The 20,478-nt window shown below is 39.6% G+C and overlaps 3 protein-coding genes across 4 annotated transcripts; 2 read left to right on the top strand and 1 right to left on the bottom strand.

Moving 5' to 3' along the window:
• The first annotated feature begins 299 nt into the window (after positions 1–299).
• Positions 300–10,033, top strand: clpxb (caseinolytic mitochondrial matrix peptidase chaperone subunit Xb). 2 transcript variants are annotated; one of them, XM_063479495.1, is made up of 15 exons: positions 300–590; positions 1,062–1,137; positions 1,849–2,009; positions 2,119–2,233; positions 3,702–3,856; positions 3,969–4,128; positions 4,907–4,948; positions 5,573–5,749; positions 5,860–6,024; positions 6,962–7,050; positions 7,330–7,494; positions 7,595–7,894; positions 8,251–8,343; positions 8,432–8,538; positions 8,660–10,033. In XM_063479495.1, the coding sequence occupies exons 2-15, from the start codon at positions 1,083–1,085 to the stop codon at positions 8,748–8,750; spliced, it is 1,875 nt and encodes a 624-aa protein (XP_063335565.1). In that variant the 5' UTR covers positions 300–590; positions 1,062–1,082; the 3' UTR covers positions 8,751–10,033. The 2 variants fall into 2 exon arrangements, with proteins under 2 accessions (XP_063335565.1, XP_063335566.1); XM_063479496.1 differs by lacking the exon at positions 4,907–4,948.
• A 464-nt stretch (positions 10,034–10,497) lies between these two features.
• Positions 10,498–14,781, top strand: LOC134631302 (ubiquitin-associated protein 1-like). Its single transcript, XM_063479498.2, has 6 exons — positions 10,498–10,623; positions 10,703–10,853; positions 11,352–11,999; positions 12,097–12,267; positions 13,779–13,880; positions 13,979–14,781. Exons 2-6 carry the CDS (start codon positions 10,731–10,733, stop codon positions 14,111–14,113), a joined length of 1,179 nt encoding a protein of 392 aa, XP_063335568.1. The 5' UTR covers positions 10,498–10,623; positions 10,703–10,730; the 3' UTR covers positions 14,114–14,781.
• A 154-nt stretch (positions 14,782–14,935) lies between these two features.
• Positions 14,936–20,470, bottom strand: LOC134631301 (protein regulator of cytokinesis 1-like). The gene is made up of 13 exons (XM_063479497.2): positions 20,343–20,470; positions 19,369–19,501; positions 19,157–19,279; positions 18,817–19,050; positions 18,570–18,740; positions 18,337–18,486; positions 18,076–18,223; positions 17,842–17,978; positions 17,655–17,750; positions 16,701–16,847; positions 16,471–16,581; positions 16,268–16,375; positions 14,936–15,856 (listed from the first exon to the last, which is right to left on the bottom strand). Exons 1-13 carry the CDS (start codon positions 20,351–20,353, stop codon positions 15,653–15,655), a joined length of 1,773 nt encoding a protein of 590 aa, XP_063335567.1. The 5' UTR covers positions 20,354–20,470; the 3' UTR covers positions 14,936–15,652.
• Between the last annotated feature and the right edge of the window lie 8 nt (positions 20,471–20,478).

The following is a 20,478-nucleotide window of genomic DNA, read 5'->3' on the forward strand; positions in this document are numbered from 1 at the left end:
TACCTCTCATGAGTACCAAGGCTGTGTTAAACTTCTACATAATAATACATACTGAATCTAAACTGAGCCTATCAAATAACAAAGTGTGACTGAAACGACTGTTAACAGGTTACAATGCGAGATGTGATATGTCCCTTAACTACCAAACGCAACTTCATTTCACAATATCTTTGTTAACGTTGCATATTACGATGTTGTCATGAACGCACCACGAATCGTGCTATGTTTGAGCAGATCTCAAAATATCTGGATGGGTATTGAATGCGCTGGCACGAATGAATCCACCATGCTGCTGACACCCTGCACACCGTTTCTATCGCTTCCTTTGGGGAAGGCTAGTTCGCTAGCCGGGTAACCAACCTAATAACCTAGTTCATAACAGCAGGCGTTACATCACTTTAGTTCGTGTCACACCTGTGAAATAACGGTCTAAAGAAGTTGACACTTTTCAGTCCATGTAACAGGCACTGTGGCATTAGCATGACACACTGACCTTTCTAGCTGTAACAAACGTGCAGAAGCTTCAGTGATTTAGCAAATTTGTGTTTCAGAGAGGGGCTGTCAAGACGCGACTGCTTTCAACGCGCACTGTGAGTAAAACTGGAAAGCTAGTTAAATGTTGCTTTGTGTTTCGTAGTTAGTCGTTTTAAATAAGCTGGCAACGATACCTGCAAATGTGTTTTTCTTAGGAGTCACTCTGCCTATTAGCTCTGCAGCGTCGGCTGCTTGTCATTTCCTCTAGAAGAAAACGCTTAGTGAATTTGGTTAAGGCCTAGCATACGAAGCTAACAGTTACCTATTTACGTAAGCTAACTAGATACAGTGTTCATACAGGGTACCTTTATAGCATTAGCATTGCGTGATAGCTTAAAATACCAACACCTTTTCGTGTGGTGTACAGTGTAAATATTTAGACTGTAGTGGCGACTATCTAGTCTCGTCAACGAGCTGCTGTGCTAATGCTAACTGTGACGTTGGAGTATTGAGGCGTTAAACCGGCCTGTCTTATTCAGCGCAGTCTGTTAGCTGTACGATGCTAACTTGACACTTTTTTGTTTAAGGAGTTTGAGACAGAAGAAAAGATGTCCTGTCCATGTGCTTCGGCTGCCAGGTTGTTCCTAAACACTGCTAACAGAGGTACGAAAGGGAAGACGCACACACTCCCTGCCCTACAGCTGCGTTAAGCTGCATGACATTGAGCTATTTGCTTCAACTTGTGGAATCAGGGCCCCAGCTGACCTAGATTACGGTTTGTTATGACAGTTCTGTAGCTAACGTCCACAGGAGGTGAAAAGGTAATTCATGACAGTTTAGAAGCTAAAGTTAGGACAATGTTGTCACATCATCTACGTTTTCGTATTTCAGATTTTAGACCAACAATACATATGATTTCATGACAAACAACAAAAACATAAGGAGCGATTTTACCCCATGTAAATACAATTCTTGCCTCAGACCGTGAAGTGCTGCTCTTAATAATGTAGATGAAATAGAAATATGACCTTTGGTATTATGGTATTTATGCATTATGTAGCCTTATAACATGTAGTATTAGACATGTTGTTAAAATGCCCTTTTTAAATCTTTAAACGTTTCTAAAAAACATTTTTGTTTTACTTTTAACCTTTATTTGTCCATTTCCCAGATACAGGTGAAGCCTAATTGAAAACTAAAAGATAATTTAAGTGAAAATATTATGCCCTCTTCCCCCAAAATTAATACTAAGGACACTATGCATTGTATAGGAAAACGCAATTAAAATCATATGTAAATGTCATTAGTTTTCAGACTTATGGCTGATAGAAATCTAAAGGGATGTTGCTTTTTGTTTTTTTTGTTTTTTTACAGGACTGTCGTGCTCTCGGATTCAGTTGTTTTTTCTGAGTCGTCACGGGTTTCGAGAAACTCATTTGCCTCCTCGAGTACGTGTGAGGTCGTTTTCAGAGACCTCTGTCTGTTATGGCTCTAAAGATGGGACAACCAAGGATGGTGGAAGTGATGGTGGAAAGGTAATCTTTAGTTGCAACATTTTGTAAATGTGGATGTACACAACCTAGTTAAAGCAGTGGATGATAATACTTTAATTTAACATGTGCTAACACAGTTGTTTTTACACAGAAGAGCCTCAGTGAGGGGAAGAGAATGTCTGGCTCCGGAGGATCGGGTAAGGGTGGAAGCCAGCTACGCTGCCCTAAATGTGGGGACCCCTGCACACATGTAGAGACCTTCGTATGTGAGTACACATATTACTCTTCAACAATTATTTGCAAATGGTCTAACTGTTGAATGATGTCATGTGATGTTGTGTCAGTTGTGGAAATGTTTGTGTCCCAGATATTTTCTTACGATATAAAGTTGTTGTTTACCAGTTGTTAAAAAAAACAAACCAAAGTAAATAAACTGATCATAAATAAATACATGGTATTATCACTGCTAGAATAAATGGTTGCTGTTACTGGATTCCTCTCAACATGGATGATGAGCAGGGAGAAAAAAAGATGGATTATGCATTAGACGTCACTTAAATTCATGATTTAGTGTTAAAACATGTTAACATCAACTTTCATATTTCTCTGTGACACACACCTTTGTGCATGGAAATAGCTATAAACACTAGTGTAAACACAGGAGATGAATAGTGCACCACAAACCACCACTTCAAGTGTTTTCCTGGCACAGCTTGTCAAAATAAAGATGTGGATATAAACTGTGTAATGTCGGTTTTATTGCTGTCTCAGGAATGTTTTAGATTTTGCGGTGCCACATAAACATTTTGACTCATTGCTTTAAACCAAGAGGGGCTGTTAGGATTGTTGGACGTGTGAGAAACATCTTGGACACGGGTATATTTGTTTTTACGACTTTCTGACTTTAAATCGGCCAATCATAGTGAGTACTATCAAGTAAAAATCACATTTACATCAGCTGCATCTGCTTTATTAATTTTTGCCAGTCTAAATCTACAATACACTTTCCAGACAGAGAAGTGGTTTATGATGTACAGTTCGTGAGCTGTTTAACAATTTATCCTCTTATAGACCACAGGGAAAAGGTGGAAGTTTGTTTTGATGCTCAAATTAAAACAAAAACCAAAAATAAAAGCTTGAGAGTCAGGTGTTCCAGTTAGGAGGATAAAACCTGAGTTGCAGGTAATAAAGGTCTTTATAAAGGCCTAAGAAAAATCAATATCTGGGTTTTCATTATTTCGCAATAAGACAAAAAAATGCAGAAAATGTTGAGCTTTTTCTGTTGTCTAGGGGTGGATGGTCGACACCACAATAGTCAGTCAACACATCTCAGAAATATTCATGAACTATGTATAGCTTACAGAGGAAATGAATATGAGCAGCTACAGGAAATCTCTGACGAGGTTATTGGGGAGTTTATTTTCCTAAGCCTGTAGTGCATGCGATGAAGAGAACTGCTTATGTGTCAGATTGTGATTGTCCTTAACTGGATCTTAAATGAGCATGTGTTGACTTTTATTGGTAATCAAAGCTAAACAGTATTCAAAACAACAAAGGATCAAAAACATAATAAGGTGCAGTTTTTCACTTTTTCCATATTTATTTTAGGTTTCAGCATCAGTGGGATTAATGCATAAATTTATGTTGAAGTGTCTTTAAAAATTGCTTCAGCTTGGTTTAAAAATGTCTTTAACACTGTATGTGGTGGGGTTTTTTTTTGTTTTTTTTTTGTAGCATCAACACGATTTGTCAAATGTGAGAAATGTCATCACTTCTTTGTGGTGCTGTCTGAAACTGACTCTAAGAAAGGGCTAAACAAAGAGCCAGAATCTGCTGCGGAGGCAGTGAAACTGGCATTTGCACAGAAACCTCCTCCACCTCCAAAGAAGGTAAGAAACTGAAGCAGGAAACAATTTGTCAAAACAAGCTTTTAACATTCGATTGGGAATTTGATTGTGTTTTTCTCCTGTTGTGAAGGATAATTTTTTTTTTCCTTCCCAGATATATGCCTATCTTGACAAGTATGTGGTTGGCCAGTCCTATGCAAAAAAAGTGTTGGCAGTTGCTGTGTATAATCACTATAAGCGCATCTACAATAACATCCCCTCTGGGAGCCGACAGCAGGTGGAGGTGGAAAAACAGCCATCTTTAACACCTCGTGGTCAGTATCAGTCTTCTTTGTAGACACTGCATCATTCTGCATCTAAGTATTTATATTAAATAATATCGACCATTACTGTCTGATGGAAACCATACCTGATTTTATCTATCTATTTATTTATTTTTTAAAGCTTATAAAAGTCCCTTTTCGGTATTGGTAGATAGTGCCGAGCTTAGTCAAATTTTGGGTGAAATTCTTGTCTTCATTTAACACCAGATACGTGATCCATAAATGAACAAGAGCTGAAATGTAATATGAATCTTTAAAAAATTAATGCAGCAGATTATTTTTAATGATTTCAAAACTAAACCTCAAAGTGAAAATAGGCTGTGCTGAATGTCTGTCAAACACGAAGTAGAGAATTAGTGAATTCTAAGTTGAATTTGGACACAGCAACAGTATGTCCTAAAAGCAAAGCTAACTTAAATAAGCTGGTAATAAATTAACAAAATATGATCATGCAAGTTTTCACTTTGAAATGTGTTCATGCAAATGCCAAAATAAATAAGCAGACTTTAAAGTTTGCCACATTGAAAACAATATTAATATTTGCATGTTAAGAGTATCAACGGTTCCTCTTGAAACATCCTTACAAATAACCGTAGAGAGGTTACAGCTGTGGCCCTAAGTTATAATCTGTATTATTTGGCATTTGTTCAATATTTATCATATGATTTCATAAAGCTCTTTTTCAGCGACTGCATTGATAATGTTATAATGGTAATATAGCGGTATTAGTATTAATATTGATTTAAGCACTTTCACCCTCTCCCTGTAGAGCTAGAGATGAGAAGACGAGAGGATGAATACAGGTTCACAAGTAAGTGACTGTCCTACTCGCTGTTATCTTTTAGCACTTTTGAAGTCACTTAATCAGCAGTTTGTTGTTTTTAAGTTGCACAAATGCCAAAGTGTACAGACCGCTGTGACAGTCAAGGGTTTGTTTTGCCTTTTTCAGAGAGAGTACATTTTTTTATGCATTTATGGCTGTGCCCAATTTAAAAAATTATGAACTTTGAACTAAAATGATTAAGGAATTTTGTCAACATCAGATAGTAGGGTATATTTCCAGTTTGTAACAGTGACCTTTTGTATAAAATAAAACATAGAAATTGAACCAGTAAAATTACACTTTTCAATGATTGACAGACCAGACAAGCAGATGAAGTTGACCTTTGACCGACTTTCAGATGTTTGCTAATTTTAGTCGAGCTGTTCTCAGTAACTCACAGTGACACTGAACAGGGTGTGTGTATTTTTAGCCCTTGCATGGAAACTGTTACTCTACACAAATGGTTGCATTCATGATCAGTGAATGGCATGTTTGTCTAACAGTGACTCACAGGAATCCATTACATTGCATTTTTAGTGATTTATGAAGCATAGAGTTTTTACAGTTCTTTTTAGTAATGAGGTGACCTGTCTTGTTGGCTTGTTGTTCCAGAGCTGCTGCAGATTGCAGGAATCAGCCCTCATGGAAATGCTCTCGGGGCGTCCATGCAGCAGCAGGCAAGCCAACAGGCACCTCAGGAGAGGAGAGGTGGGGAAGTCCTGGACTCTACACACACTGAGATTAAACTGGAGAAGAGCAACATTATTCTGCTTGGTCCAACTGGTTCAGGTAAATTTGGTTTGTAATACTTTTAAGCCGATTCTGTCAGATACACTGTGCAATGTGTTTGTATTATGTCCTTCCCCAGACAATATTGTGATTCACATAAATTTTCACAGGAAAGACATTGTTGGCGCAGACACTGGCACGTTGTCTGGATGTTCCATTTGCAATTTGCGACTGCACCACACTAACTCAAGCTGGATACGTGGGAGAGGACATCGAGTCGGTTATTGCCAAACTCCTGCAAGATGCCAACTACTCAGTGGAAAAAGCACAGCAAGGTGGGCAGAGGGACTTTATTTACAGAAGGAGTTTCCAGTGTCAGAATGATACGTATGTTTACTAAGTAAGAAACTGCCTGTTTTGAAAACACTGAGCACAAGCAGCAAGCACCAGCAGTATCTAACACAAACATAATCTCGTTCCTCCCCCTCACATCCACCCAACTGTTTCTTTAATGTTAACATGCAATTAATAATAATATTTCATTTGATATAGGAAGTCTCATATCACTACCTAAAATTAAAATTAAGACAAGTGTTGGATTAATGAGCAAATATTTGAATGTCACAATGTTTGGTTTACCATACAAACCATTGTTGTACAAATTAATGAACCTGATTATTTACACATTCATTTATGGTGACCCTAAAAGAAAGCAATCACAGTGGTATTTTATAAAAACAAGGCCTCAACTGCGAGGCCAAAACTCAATAGTAATTAGATCAGAGGACTGGGAGTAGATAAGATTAGAGTATAAACAAATTAAAATGGTACCATAGGACTCTTGTGTGGAAAACCACTTTGTGAAGCTTAATCATTGAGAAGATTAATGCTGTTTCATTTTCATATACATTACTGAGTTACTCTGCTACAACACATCTAAAAACTAGAATGCTTTTTTCATGTTGCATCCCTTTCTGTGCTAAAGAATGTGTTTATGGCTTTACCATGTTGAATATACTGACAAGAAGAGGAACAGGTTTAAATTAATTGGATTTCAGGTTAAATTAACAGGTTAGCCTACACATGCACTGTACTCTGCACTGCATGTTTACAAGCTTTCAGCATGAATACTGGTGAGGTGTGTGCACCAGAAAGCATGAAATTGGAAGAAAATACTAAGCAATTATCCACAGAAAGCTCATCAAAGACAAGAAGTGTTTCAGGCAGTGTCTTTGTAAGACATTAAGCTTTGTTCTCCTGTTTCATGTGCAGGTATTGTGTTTCTGGATGAGGTTGACAAGATTGGCAGTGTTCCTGGAATCCATCAGCTGAGAGATGTGGGTGGTGAGGGAGTTCAGCAGGTTAGTGTGCAAACTTTATGCAGCAGTTTGTTTAAAGGCTGCAACAAATTATTTTTGATTATACTTTTATTTAATTTAGAGATCATATTTTCGATTTATTCCTCCTTGTTAAAGTTTTAGGACAGTCCAGGTGAATGTTTTGAGATTTATTTATTTTTTGGTTTGTGCGAACACAGACAGATTTTGTTTACATTTATGACCTTGCGGTTTTCTGTTTGTTGTCCTTTTCATTCTGTATTGGTCAACTGAGACTTACATTCACCTTTTCTGCTCTGTCAGGGTTTACTTAAACTTCTGGAGGGTACAGTTGTCAACGTTCCTGAGAAAAACTCCAGGAAACTGAGAGGAGAAACTGTGCAGGTCGACACAACAAACATACTCTTTGTTGCATCTGGTGCCTTTAATGGACTTGACAGAATCATTAGCAGAAGAAAGAATGAAAAGGTAAACTTGACAAGGCTCAGACGTATTGCACGCCAGCAGGTGTTCAGCCTGTTTGTTATTCCTGCCTTTAAAATGTTCCTTGTGTTTCATGTCTGTCCAGTATTTGGGTTTTGGAACTCCCTCTAACCTGGGGAAAGGGCGCCGCGCAGCCGCTGCTGCAGATCTGGCAAACACCAGCGGCGAGACAGACACCGTAGCAGAGATCGAGGAGAAGGACAGGCTGCTGAAGCACGTCGAGGCCAGGGATCTAATTGAGTTTGGAATGATCCCAGAGTTTGTTGGCCGTCTTCCCGTTATCGTTCCTCTGCACAGCTTGGATGAAGACACGCTTGTCCGGATCTTGACTGAACCACGCAATGCTGTAGTGCCCCAGTACCAGGCTCTGTTCAGCATGGACAAAGTAAGAGTTCTAATATTGTAGTTGCTGCAACGCTGTGTGGGTGGTGGGGGGTAGACATTCTCATATTTGGGCTGCTGTGTTTGCCCAGTAAGGTTTTCTTGAGTCAAAATACAGCATTGTCCTCTCAAATATCTGCACACACTCCTTTTATTTATAATACAAACACTTTCCAGAGAGTAATCTGATGCATGTACTGTCTTGTTTCACTGGTACCAAAAAATCATGTCTCTCTAAACACAGCCTCTATTTCTTTTGTTAGATCAGATGTACAGAAACATAATAATACATTTGTGTTTGTGACTTAAATGACTTGATTTTTAGAATTAAAATTAAATGGTCAATATCTTTTGTTTCAGTGTGATCTCAATGTGACTCAGGATGCCTTGAGGGCAATAGCAAGAATGGCTTTGGAGAGGAAAACTGGAGCTCGTGGCCTCAGATCCATCATGGTATGTGATTCTTACAGAAGGTGCCAAACTTAGTTTTTTATTTTTTGTTGTGGTGTGGTGTAAAGTGAAAACTTGTCTTCATGCACAGGAAAAGCTCCTCCTTGAGCCCATGTTTGAGGTGCCCCACTCTGACATCATGGCTGTTGAGCTGGACAAAGATGTTGTCCAAGGAAAATCCCAACCCAGATATGTCAGGTCAGTACCTCTCCTCACAGTGTCGAGGTAGATGGGTCATGCTACAGATCAGTTTTCTTAGACCGAGTACACAGCGACTCAGTAACTGAAACTCGACCTGCATCCTTTATTTGAATTTCAGAACTCCTGCCAAGGATTCGGCAGAAGAGGAATATGACTCTGGCATCGAAGAGGACAACTGGCCTAGGCAGGCAGACGCTGCTAACAACTGAACCATTTTACCCTAAAGGCCATGCTGTCGCAAATCATTAGATCACTATGAACCTTTTGGATACCAAGTTTGGTACCAACTCTTTTATTAAAGCCCCTGACGAATAAGCTGTGGACACTGGTGGGGGGAGGGTTTTTGTGATGAAGTTAAGAGAGTGTAACAGTCTTGGGTCCTGTGCATCAGATGTAGATTCTATAGTGGTGCACTCACAGGGTGGACCTTAAAATATTTCAATCTCTGGGGATTGTTAACATTTTATCTATATAAAGATAATGAAATTTTATTCATGGAAGTATTTGTAGCTAGTTTGTTTTTCCTTTTTGTAGTGAGGGGCTGTAATGGCAAGGGAAGCAAATGGAAATTATGGGATCATACTGTACACTTGCAAACATGGGATGCTGAGAAAGACCCGATATGATGTTAACATGTTAGCTGATGCCTCATCAGGGCATCATATTCCATGAGCACATCAATATTTTTGATGTTTTCTTTTTCCTTTACCACCATTGTAATAATGGTGCTCACAGTGAAATCAGCTGTAAATGTTTAGGCACGCTGCTTAGGTAGCATTTGTAAGCAGTTTGTATGACATGACCTCTAATTATTAGAACATATTGTGAGGTATAATGCACCAGCACACTAATTACAGCAGGTGAGACACAATGGTGACCTTTTAAACAGCCAGAATGGTTATTTTCAGTTTTTGGCTTCCTCCTTTAGCACACTTTTTAGGGAATGTATAAGTGTTTACTTTCAGACCTCTGTCTCACAGAGGGCTGTTTCACAAAGCTGGTTAGCCGGGTCACTTTGAAGTATCAGTGAAATAGCTTCTGAAGTTTTGTTTTATAAAAACTGAACCGTGTTCAGATGCTCTCTTTCCTGTTAATGCTGGCTGCCTCTCCAAACCTGCTTTGTCAAACACCCCTCAGAGCAGCATGGATATTTTTTATTTTCCTTGTGGTTGCCCTGCCGTTGGAAGCTCACCTTACCTTTAGTGATGTAATATCCTGTTACTAAATGGTACCTCAGTACACGTCTGTAATCAAGCCTCTACTTAAATGCTCTGACTGAACCATGCTGCTGTGCTCTTTAAAATGCTGTTTGTGCTTTAAACTAGATTAAACTAGATTTGTTCCCCCCTTTGCTTGAAGCTTCATTTTATTTTACTAAAGTTTTCAGAGGTCTGTTACAGAACCTGTACCCCCCCACCCCCAAAATTTTGTGAATCTTAAATTTATTGTGATTGTTTAAAGTGTACAAATAAAATGTATATCTCTGTACAAATTTTTAATTGTTCTTTCATTCTCATTTAAGTTTGAGGTGCGATTAAAACCTTAAAATAAATGAATGCAACAGACATCATAATGTTGCGATGCACTGTTAGGCTGTCACCTTTATGTAATCAGCTAATCTCTGGAAAGTATCGTGCTGTGCTTTGTTTCCTGATACCTCAGCATTTCCCTAATCCTCCTCCTAGTACACAGGAAAGTCACAAAGTGTCCGTACAAAGTCTTTAGTGTGGCCTTGAATACAGATGGAAAATGATACAAAGGGATAAAATAGTGAAGTTTTAAGAATAATACTTATAAATATTAGAGACAACTGTATTAGATTGTTTTTCAAAATATAATATGTATAATATGTTTTGGTGTTATATGGTTTAATTTTGATATGTTTGTTTGATATATTTCTAATGGCTCTATGACAGTGGGATTAAAGCAGGCACCTGAGGTATTATTGGTAAACAAACCCAATGATGTCAGAGGCTTAGTGGCGAAGGGGTTTATCACGTCTGCTGTTTGTGAGTCATTTACTCCAAACACTTGCCGATTGTTTCAGAGGACCGTGGACCTGGAAGAACATATCTGACCAAGGTAAAAATTTCTAAAAATAAAACTTTCTTTTAAAACTTAAAGTTGGAGATACAGGAGCTCTTCATGTCTTCTGATGCAGGTTGGTGATTTGAAGCATTTTGGTGGTGATGAACATGCTGGAAGATGTCCCGTTTCAGACCGAGCTGGGTCCACTGGAGGAAGAAATGCAGCTGTTGCCTGCTCCGGACATTACTCTACCAGACTGCCGACAGATAATGAAGGAAACTGAGGTCAAACATTAAAAAAACATTTCCAAAAATATCTCGATATAGAGCCAGTGTGTTCTTTCTTCTTCAGTATCTGCTTGCAATTTATTTTCTCAGTTTAATTACTTGAAAATCCAGGGTTTTAGTTTTGGAGTTTAGCAAAGCTTTTTTTTTTTTTCATTTTAATGCACTTCTGAAGTTACAGATTCTAATAAGAGTTTAAACAGTGCTGAAGACAATGTTCTCCTGAAACAATATGCACACTGTAATGAAGGATTAAGTTCAAATAAAAGAGCTAGATTGGGCTTTTGCTGTGAATTTGAAAATGGTTTTTATTGCACCTTACTAACATTAGTGGTATAGGTCTTTTTCCCCTGGAAGAAAAGCACAGGTTGTATGATAAAATTTGTATATTTATGGTCATGTGCACACTTATTGTTACTATTTTTAGTAACCTCCACACCCGTAAATGTCAGCTGTGAAAAAGGGCTAATGCTCCAAATCTTTATAATTTTTCTGCAGTACGGATTCAACCTGGAGAGATGGATTTTAACTGGCCAGCAGCCAGTCTGCCAGGCTCCATCCTGCCCACCTTACTGGTTGATGTTCAGCAGCCCTAAGGAGAGTCACAGAGTCACTCCCAGGAGCAGCGATCAGTGGGCCCCCAACCCTCGGCCCCGCAGCCACAGCTTGAACTCTGCAGACGCTCACTGGCTGCGCCATCGCACTGTCAAGTTCCTCGTATCTGACTCTGATGATGAAGATGGTTATCATGAGGACAATGAAATGTCCTCTACTGAAGATGCCCCTCACCTCATCAAGGGCAGGGAGCGGCCCCGGAGCGCTTCACTCAAAGACCCGATCTCCAGAGTCAAAGACATGCACTTTGTTGCTTCCCCTCACAATTGTAAGACTGGCTCAGCTCAGTGTTTCAGAGGCCACAGGGACACGTCTTCTCCCCAAGAGTGCAGACAGCCTCTGCGTGTGCTCGAGCAGCACAGATCACAGCAGGCCAGCCCGCTCCCTCAGGGCCAGAGGAACATCAAGAAGAGGCAGCGCTCTTCAGGCAGGAAGTTCTCCCAAAACACACCACCCGCTGGACCTTCCCCCCCAAGGCAACAACAACGACCCTCCTCTGCAGGGCCTGTTTTGAAAAACCGCAGAAAGAAGGTTGGTTTTTCTGAGAGCGTCACATAACAATATAATACTTGAAGCAGGTAAAGCTGTTTTCTATTATTTGTGCCTGGTCTTCCCTTGTCATCATCAGGTTCTGACGAGCGGTGCCTCTCGGGGGGTTTTCTTCGACTGTGCAGCAGAGCTTTTGACAGCCCTCAGCCAGGAAGAGAGAGAGTTACTTGAAACAATCACTGAGAAAGGCTACCCTTTAAGAACAGCTATTCTGGCACTGCAGAAGACAGGCTATAGGAGCCCTGAAAAGGTATGTAACACACTGGGGTTATAACATGCTGTTTAATGATTGCATTTTTCAAGGAAACTGTGAACTCTTAAGTCTGACTGAGTAAATGCTGACTCGAAATTAAAACTTTTAGGATAGAGCGGCACAGTGATACAGTAGTTAGCACCAAGAAGGTTCAAATCTACTAGCCAGCTGGAGCCTTTTGTGTTGAGTTTACATGTTCTCCTGCCTGTGTGGGTTCTCTGGCTTCTTTGCACAGTCCAAATACCTGCATGTTGGGTTAACATGTGAATCTAAATTGGCCATAGGTGTGAAAGTGAGCATGAATGGTATCTGTCTCCTTGTTAGCCCAGCATCACAGTGGTGACGTTATGAATGGTGGGATAAGATATATGCTATTGTATTTTAATTAAAGACACTGGGCATCAAGTCTGGCATCAGGTGCTCTTACTACTGAAAGGCCCCAAGGTATATGTCAAGTCACCAATATGCTTCAATCAAGCATTCAGTCCAGGTTTGGAGGACTGTGTGTTTAAAATCTGGAGGCAGAAGGGTATAAGTTGTTTGGGAGACATCTATATTGAGGGCTAGCTTGCCCCTTTCCAAAAATTACAGAAGACATTCAAGCTTTCCATTGCGCACGTCTTTCAATTTTTCAAACTTGAGACGTGTATCCTTTTTAAAGATGAACAGAAGCCCAGCCATGCGGTCTTGGATGGTCTCCTGAAAATTAAGCTATTTTCCAAAGGAGCTGTGTCTCAACTCTACAGCATCCAACAAAATGTAAATGATCCATCCTCAGAGTCATTCCAGGCAGATTGGCATGTAAAACTGGATTGGTAAACATTCACAGTATCTCTATAAACACTCAGCACACCTCAATACAATTCAAAGCTGTCCATACTTCTATCCAACTAGATTACGTAAAATATTCAAAGGCACTTCACCTCTGTGTGTAAAATTTTGAACAGAGCAAGGAACCCTATCTAATGAGTTCAACAACAGTTGCAGTAACAGTTTATAGACGTTTTGGGGTAACTAATTTGAGTTTTTCCACCAAGGCATTAAATAGGGAACTCCTAGGGAACCAATCACCATGAAATTAGTGATCAAAATAAATCTTCTAGCCATTGTCCTGTGGATTAACAATATCACATTGTACTATGAACACTTATAACTCAAGTAATGCTTTTTCTGAGCCGCCGCCAATGGCCTGTTTGTTTTGTATAACTGCGTTTAAGTATTTAAAAACCAATACACACATCCTTACAAAAAAAAAAAAGTAATGGCATCAGAGGAAAGAAGAGGTTAAAGAAAATACAGCAATCACAATTATCCCTCACCTAATTTGCAATACTTGGCAAACCAATGTTTTTCTAATTCATTAAACATAAAACACATCTGTAACGTAATAGTATGTAGGTCAAGCTATATCCTGTATTCACATTCCCAAATGTTAATGAATAGACTTCATAAAATACACACAGAAACGTATAAAATTCATGCTTTTTTTTTTTTTTTGCTATCGACAGGTGCTAAAATATCTGGTTACCTGTGATCGTCTGTGCCAGCTGGGTTATGACCAAGCACAGGTGGAAGAGGCTATGGAGATGTTTCAGAACTGTGAAAGCAAGGTAAATCCAGTTTTTCCAAGTCAGGTTGAAAAGCCAGCACCCGTCACACCCTACTGTACCTTGACATGAAGGAGCAAAACAATATCTTCTTTTTCCAGGCTGCCGAGTTCCTACGCCTGTTGGCTCAGTTTAATGAGATGGGCTTCCAGCAAAGCGCAATCAAAGAAGTGCTGCTTGTTCATGAAAATCACCGTGAGAGGGCTCTTGAGGAGCTCATGACACGCATGGCTTAAATAAGTCATCACATTTCCAGTGAAAAGAAGGGAAGGACTTTTACATCCACTCACTAGAAGAGCACTCGTGAGAGCTCAGTTCCTCCAGACCAGTCCCCTACCTATAGTTTTATAGAAAGTTGGAACAATACTTTAAAAATTACAATGATAACTCTGGCAAGGATTTGCCTCTGGCTGAATTCAAATACTGCGTTTTGGCTTGCACTCAGCTGAAGTAAAACCATGTTCAGCTGAAAGATGGGGGCAGGAATGACAGGAAAATAATAGTCAAAGAGAACAAACTGCTTTGAAAACGTTTATTTACAGGTTAAAGAAAAGAATAAAACCACCCTATGTTTGGTTTCTGATGAGCAAAATTAGCTGTCAATCCAGCTCGAAAAACAAAATCATGGTGCCACTTTCCAATTTCCACTTTAGTAAAACAGTAGTGCTCTAGATAACAGATAATATTTAATTTAAGCCAAAATAGGATCAAATAAAAAGACATCGTAAAAAATTCAAAAATGCCAGAGAAATGCAAAGAGCAGAGGAAACCCTGGAATAAATTCTAATAAAGAGAAATGTTGGCAAAATATTTACAGTTTTTTGTAAGAAGTTCCCTCTTGTTCATTGTGTCAACAAACTGGAGGTAGGTGACCCTCTGTGCCAGAGCAGCTCCTTTGAACCATCACTGAAGACTGACAGTCGAGTTCAGCAGTCCTGACTTTACATTCGATTTAGAAGCCTTCGTGAGGTCCCTCTGTAAGAAACAGTCCAAATTAATGTTTTCATTTAAAAAAAAGAAAGAAAAAATAAGATCAAAGGTAAAATATTTGTGTATCAACATGGTTTTCTCACATGACAAATTAAGTAGATGTATTCACTTTGGAAACCTTTAACCTCATGATGACCAGATTTGAGTCATGTGGTGGAAAGTTTTAGCTGCGGCTCAGACAAATAAGTCATTGAGACTTCGGCATGACAGGAATTTTTTTTGATTTATTATTTATAGCACAGGGCCGTAGCCATTTCAAGATTTTTTTCATAAGACCATGTGTACTTTGACTATTTTAATTTATACATTCATTGTAGACAGATTCTTTTGGCTGTCCCTTTATTAACAGGGGGTTGCCTCAGTGGATGAATCAGTAACTTTGATTGAATGTTGGCTGCCCCTTCTGACGCAATCCCCCTGCCCGCTCTCCCAGTGGATGTGTCAAACACTATACGTATACTTATATGTAAAAGGTGGTGTTTTGTGTAAATCTCAATACAAATAGTCAACATTTTCTATATATTAATTACTGCTGACTGAATGACGAAATTTGGAATACATGTATTCAAACATTAAAAGATGGCCGAAAGCTTTGTTTTTTAAAGTCTTGTCATCATGTTATACATGATTTTTGTATCACAACTGCATAATGTGGGAATTACATCTGCATTATAAAATACATGTACACCCACAAAGCAAGAAATTAAACAAGTTGTACATTTGGTCGTAAACTTAAACTGTGAGCCAAATGTTTAGTCTTACAATAATCTTTACTACTGAGTTGACTAAACAGATGTAAAAACCCCATTTACCGCAAATTCCGAATAGGAGCCAGCAATAGAGTTAAAGGTGAAGGTGTGATCTTGAGTATCCTGAGACCTTAGTGGTGTGCCACTTGGAGTGTTTCTATTAAGGTGGGAGATATTTTCCTTGTTTCGCTCTAGTGCACGGGGTGCCTTTCCATGTCCAGGGGTTCGCAGGCCAAGACCCTACAAATGAGACCAACTAGAATGATGATGTGTTTTGGCAAGCCCTTTCATTTTAAAGACTATATAGGACATTATGACAGATGAGCACGTTTACCATGTCCAATATCTTGACATACAAAATAATGCATTTCATATTATGTAAGACTAAGATAAATATCTTAGTTAACGACACTGGACCTGACTAGTTGGGTAGAATGAAAAGTTCTCAGTGTCAATGTCTGCATCATATTCAGGGCACACTAAACTCAAATGTTGACCAACATTGAGTCTAGGTACAAACTAATTTAAGAGGTTTTACTGTTTCAACATGAAGAAAGAAAAAAAAAAAGAAGATCAAACCTGTCTAAGATACTGAACAAACCAATCTAATCCTGATGGTTTGAATGTCAAAAACAACATGAAGCACAATACCTTGCTAGCAGACAACGGTGGTTTCTGGGTGGACGACAGGCACATGGTCCCACTGAGGCCTGAACTCAGAAAGCTGGTTGGAGTGGAGAAAGTCGAGGTGCCGTTGAGCTGAGTAGACAGGGGACAAAGGTGTTTCAGTCAGTGCTCATGTTCGACATTAACACACAGTTACAGAAAAACCACAGAAATATCTACCTATTTACCTTTTTCATTTTTCCAGGTGTGGGAGTCCCTCCTATCCGCCTTTTAGATGGGGTTCTCACCATCGTTCCATACAGCATTTCCTCTTGTATCTGCTTAGTTTTCTTCATTTGCTATTTTCCAAAGAACAATGCATTTAAAACAAAAAAAATGCACTGGAAAAACTACAAAACTACTGCTACAGGGAAGTGAAAGTCACAAGAGAGTGTGTCACAGCAATAACTTCACATACCCTTTCAAGCTTCTCCTTCTCCTTTTCATTGTGGTGTTGATCCCACTGCTGCTGCACATAATCGAGGAATTTCTGTTCATTCACCAGAAAATCTTTGCCATGCTCCTGCTCCCAAGCGTCGATTTGGGCTTTCAGACTCTTTTCCAACTGAAAACAAGCATAGCAGTTTTTATGTTGTCACAAAAAAAAGGGGCCTTATTACATTTACTTCTCTTATATGTACACTTTACTACAAACAGCCACCACTGTGAAACAATACCAATACTTTAAATAATGAGGAGGGAGTCTAATGTGAGAATAATCCCTGTGAGCCAAAACTCAAGGCTTCAAACTGCTCTCAACTGGTTTTTTAAAGACAGTGTGGGCCTGAAGTAAGGTAGGAAAGATTACATCCAGTCATCACGGACATAATGTCATAGTAATTTTGAGCATTTAATGATTTCTCTGAACTGTTCTTTTTCCAGAGAAAACCCCAAAGCAGTTGAACTCACACGATAAACAGTTGACCATAGACTGCAAGGCTGAAATGCAGGGCCACCCACCAGAGGCCCTTAGCCTAGTTAGGGGACACATGCAGCAATCTAAATAAAGCCCATTTTGAACAGCAAAATGTGCATTTTTGGATTAGTAGAGCTCAGCCGATTCCCTTTTAACAGCACCTGCACTGACAGTGGACTGTCAGATTACATCAATTTCTAAAATGCTTTTGATGAACAGACATATGCACCAGAACCAGAGAGTGACAGTCATTTAATATCCCCATCTGTTGGACAAAACCTGCAATACAGCAATGCAGTTTTGCTTCATCGCTTTTTATTTGCCAATTCATCCAATATGACATCTTTGAAATGTCTTCTAAGAGAATATCTTACAGGCTGGCATCTGCTTACAGTAATGCTATATTTACTGAAGCAGTACAGCCAACAAACAAAACAAAAACATAGAAATTCTCACCTTAGGCAAACTTTTCTGCAGGTCAGTTCTCTGCTTCTCTTCTTTCAGAAGGTTCCCACCCCTGTTGTTGAATCTTGAAGGGTCATTAGCCTTTTTCTGAAAGAGGAAGCATACAGCCACATGTCACCATGCCCAGAGATAAGCATTTTAAAAGCTTCCACAAAAAACTTACAGAGACAGCACTCACGTCAAGCTCCAAGTACAACGTCCAGTTGTCCTGCCATTTAATGACTCCCTCAAAGAGATCTTTGTGATCCTCATAATACTTCTTCAAGGTCGTGATCTCAGCCTCATGTAGATTGAGGAGCTCTTCTGTGAAATCATCTGAGTAAAGAAAAGATTTACCAGAACAGTAACTCCCTCTGTGACCTTTGGTGCATATGTTTGAAATAAAGCAGTTGTTATTAAAACAGACATTTACCATCATGATATGGCGCAAAAGCTTGTTGCTGTTCGGGGCTGTAGAAACATTTCTTCCATAGGAGGGCAATCTCTGCTCGGATGGCCTCAATGACACTTTGCATGCTCTGCATTTTCAGCACCTCTAGACGCTGGACCTCGGCCTGGAGCTGGAAACACAGGATACACATTATCAGAACCTTTTACGAGGGCTTAGTGGATCTGGGTGGAAAAATAAACAGACACATTATTTAAAATCATAAATCAAAAGATAGGTTTGTACCGCTTCAATGTTTCTTTTCTTTGTGTTGATCATATGCTCTGAGAAAATTTCCCTGTCCTCTTGAGGAATCTGAAGCCGTTCCCAGAGCTCCTGGATCTTAGTGCGGTAATCTGAACAAAGGAGCTCATTCTCAGCCTTGCAGTTTTTCAACTGGAAGAAGAAGAAATCATCCACGTTATTCTATGCAATACTGTAGACGGATCACATTAGAAAAGGAAAGATCACAAACTCACTTGACCGAGGAGGAGTTTGAGAGCAGCAATGTTGTCATTCGACAGGCAAAATGCCTCTTCATCCTCACAAATCACATCCGTCTCAAAACTGGTCTCTGGCTGCTTCTCCAGATCATCCATGCATACAATGATCTCCTTTTTGATGCTCACAAATTCCTTGCGGCGATGCTCCTGCAGTGATGAGACAGGTTACAAACCAAAAGCAAAAACTGTAATATTAAAGAAACAAACAGAAAATCAAAAACACCTTCTCTTTGGTGAGATCATCAAGGTAGGCCCGATAGCTCTCTAGCTGTGTCAATGATGGAACAGAGTCCTGGTTGATGCAAAAGGGGGTAGTGCACATAACATCACACAGCTCTCGGTCTTTGACAACGAGACCTTTAAGCTCTTCCATTCTTTGCTTTTTGTGCTCCTTCATCACCTCCAGATGTGTGCGGCAGTTCTTCTCCATCTGCAACATGCTGCAGCCATCCTCCTCCTGCAAAGAAATCCAGAAGGTAAGGCCTAACACAGATTGTCTTGTTGGTTATAAAAAAACAAAAACAAAACAACAACACTCAGACACACTTCTCAAATGTAAATACCTCAAAAGGGGGCATCTGAAGCTCACTATACAAAATACTGAGTTCCTTGCGACAAGACTCTATACTTTTCAGTACTCGCTTCTTGAGCTCCTCTTCTTCTGCAATCATGAGGTCCAGCAAACCCTGAAGGCAAGAAAAACCAAAGAGGCAATTGTAGGATTAGTCCTACAAGGCCAAAAGGTACCATAATGTACACCAGTGTCGGGACTCACTTTAATGTGCTTGTGAACATCATTGGTTCTTTGTAGGCGCTGCTCTTCAGGAATCCCTATCTCTTCCCAAATATCCTGCAACCTGACCAGGGCTCTGTTCAGGTAGGCAACAGACTCTGCGGCATGGACTTCACTGGAAGAGAACCAGATCCTCAAGTTTGTTAAGATACACTTTACCACAAAAGTTGAGCAATTCCTTTGTTGCAGCAGTTCAAAAATAAGCTAAATACAAACCCCCCACCAAAACAACCCCATAACAAAATGGCATAAAAAAGTAGAAAGGTATACATTTCAGTGAAATAAAATACAACATGACAACGCAATACAAGTAAAATTTTAATTTCATGAAGTAAAAATAAAGTTCAAGAGCTCGTTAAACGGAAAAACGTATCCACTCACAGGTTCAGGGTAACAGAGTGTAAAGCGTGGTGGATACTGTAATAAAATAAGCTGGTGTACACAGAGGTTACGGGTGTGTATTCGGGGCTAACAATCAAATCAGACAGGTTTCACTGGGTTTTTCCTGACTCAGAGTGGCCCTCGGGGTGTGGGGGGCGGCCTGTACGTTAGCAGGACTTGAATATTTTAACTGGTGTTTCAATTACTCAAAATGTAAACAAAAATGTATATTATTTTATACTACAGTAAGCCAGGGATTTTAAAACCAGACAGGAAACAGCTGTGTTAGCACCCGAAAAGCCAGACGCCACAGCCCTTCCACTATCGACCGAGCAAACTAACATTTAAATAGTTGCACACGGCGTAGCATATACATGGTACCCCTAATCCTAAATAGTATGAGTGACCAAAAAAACCCAAATAGTAATGACAGCATAACTTAACGACGGCTCCGTCTCAATGTGTGAAACAGGCTGTGCGAGTTTTCTCACAATTAACATTAAATGCTAACGCTAATCAGCAAGCTAAGAACACAATATAAACAGCTAAAAAATATATTTATATTCAGTACTAACCTCACTCTCATTTCGTCACCGCAGACAATTGAAATGTCTTAAAAAGAATCGTCCTGTTCCTGCAAACGGTCTTTTGACTCCTCAAATAAAAAGATCTAGATTAAAGTCAGTGCAGTTGCCCGACTGCCCGTTCGTT

Source organism: Pelmatolapia mariae, linkage group LG7 (assembly GCF_036321145.2).
Source record: "Pelmatolapia mariae isolate MD_Pm_ZW linkage group LG7, Pm_UMD_F_2, whole genome shotgun sequence".
Taxonomy (NCBI): domain Eukaryota; kingdom Metazoa; phylum Chordata; class Actinopteri; order Cichliformes; family Cichlidae; genus Pelmatolapia; species Pelmatolapia mariae.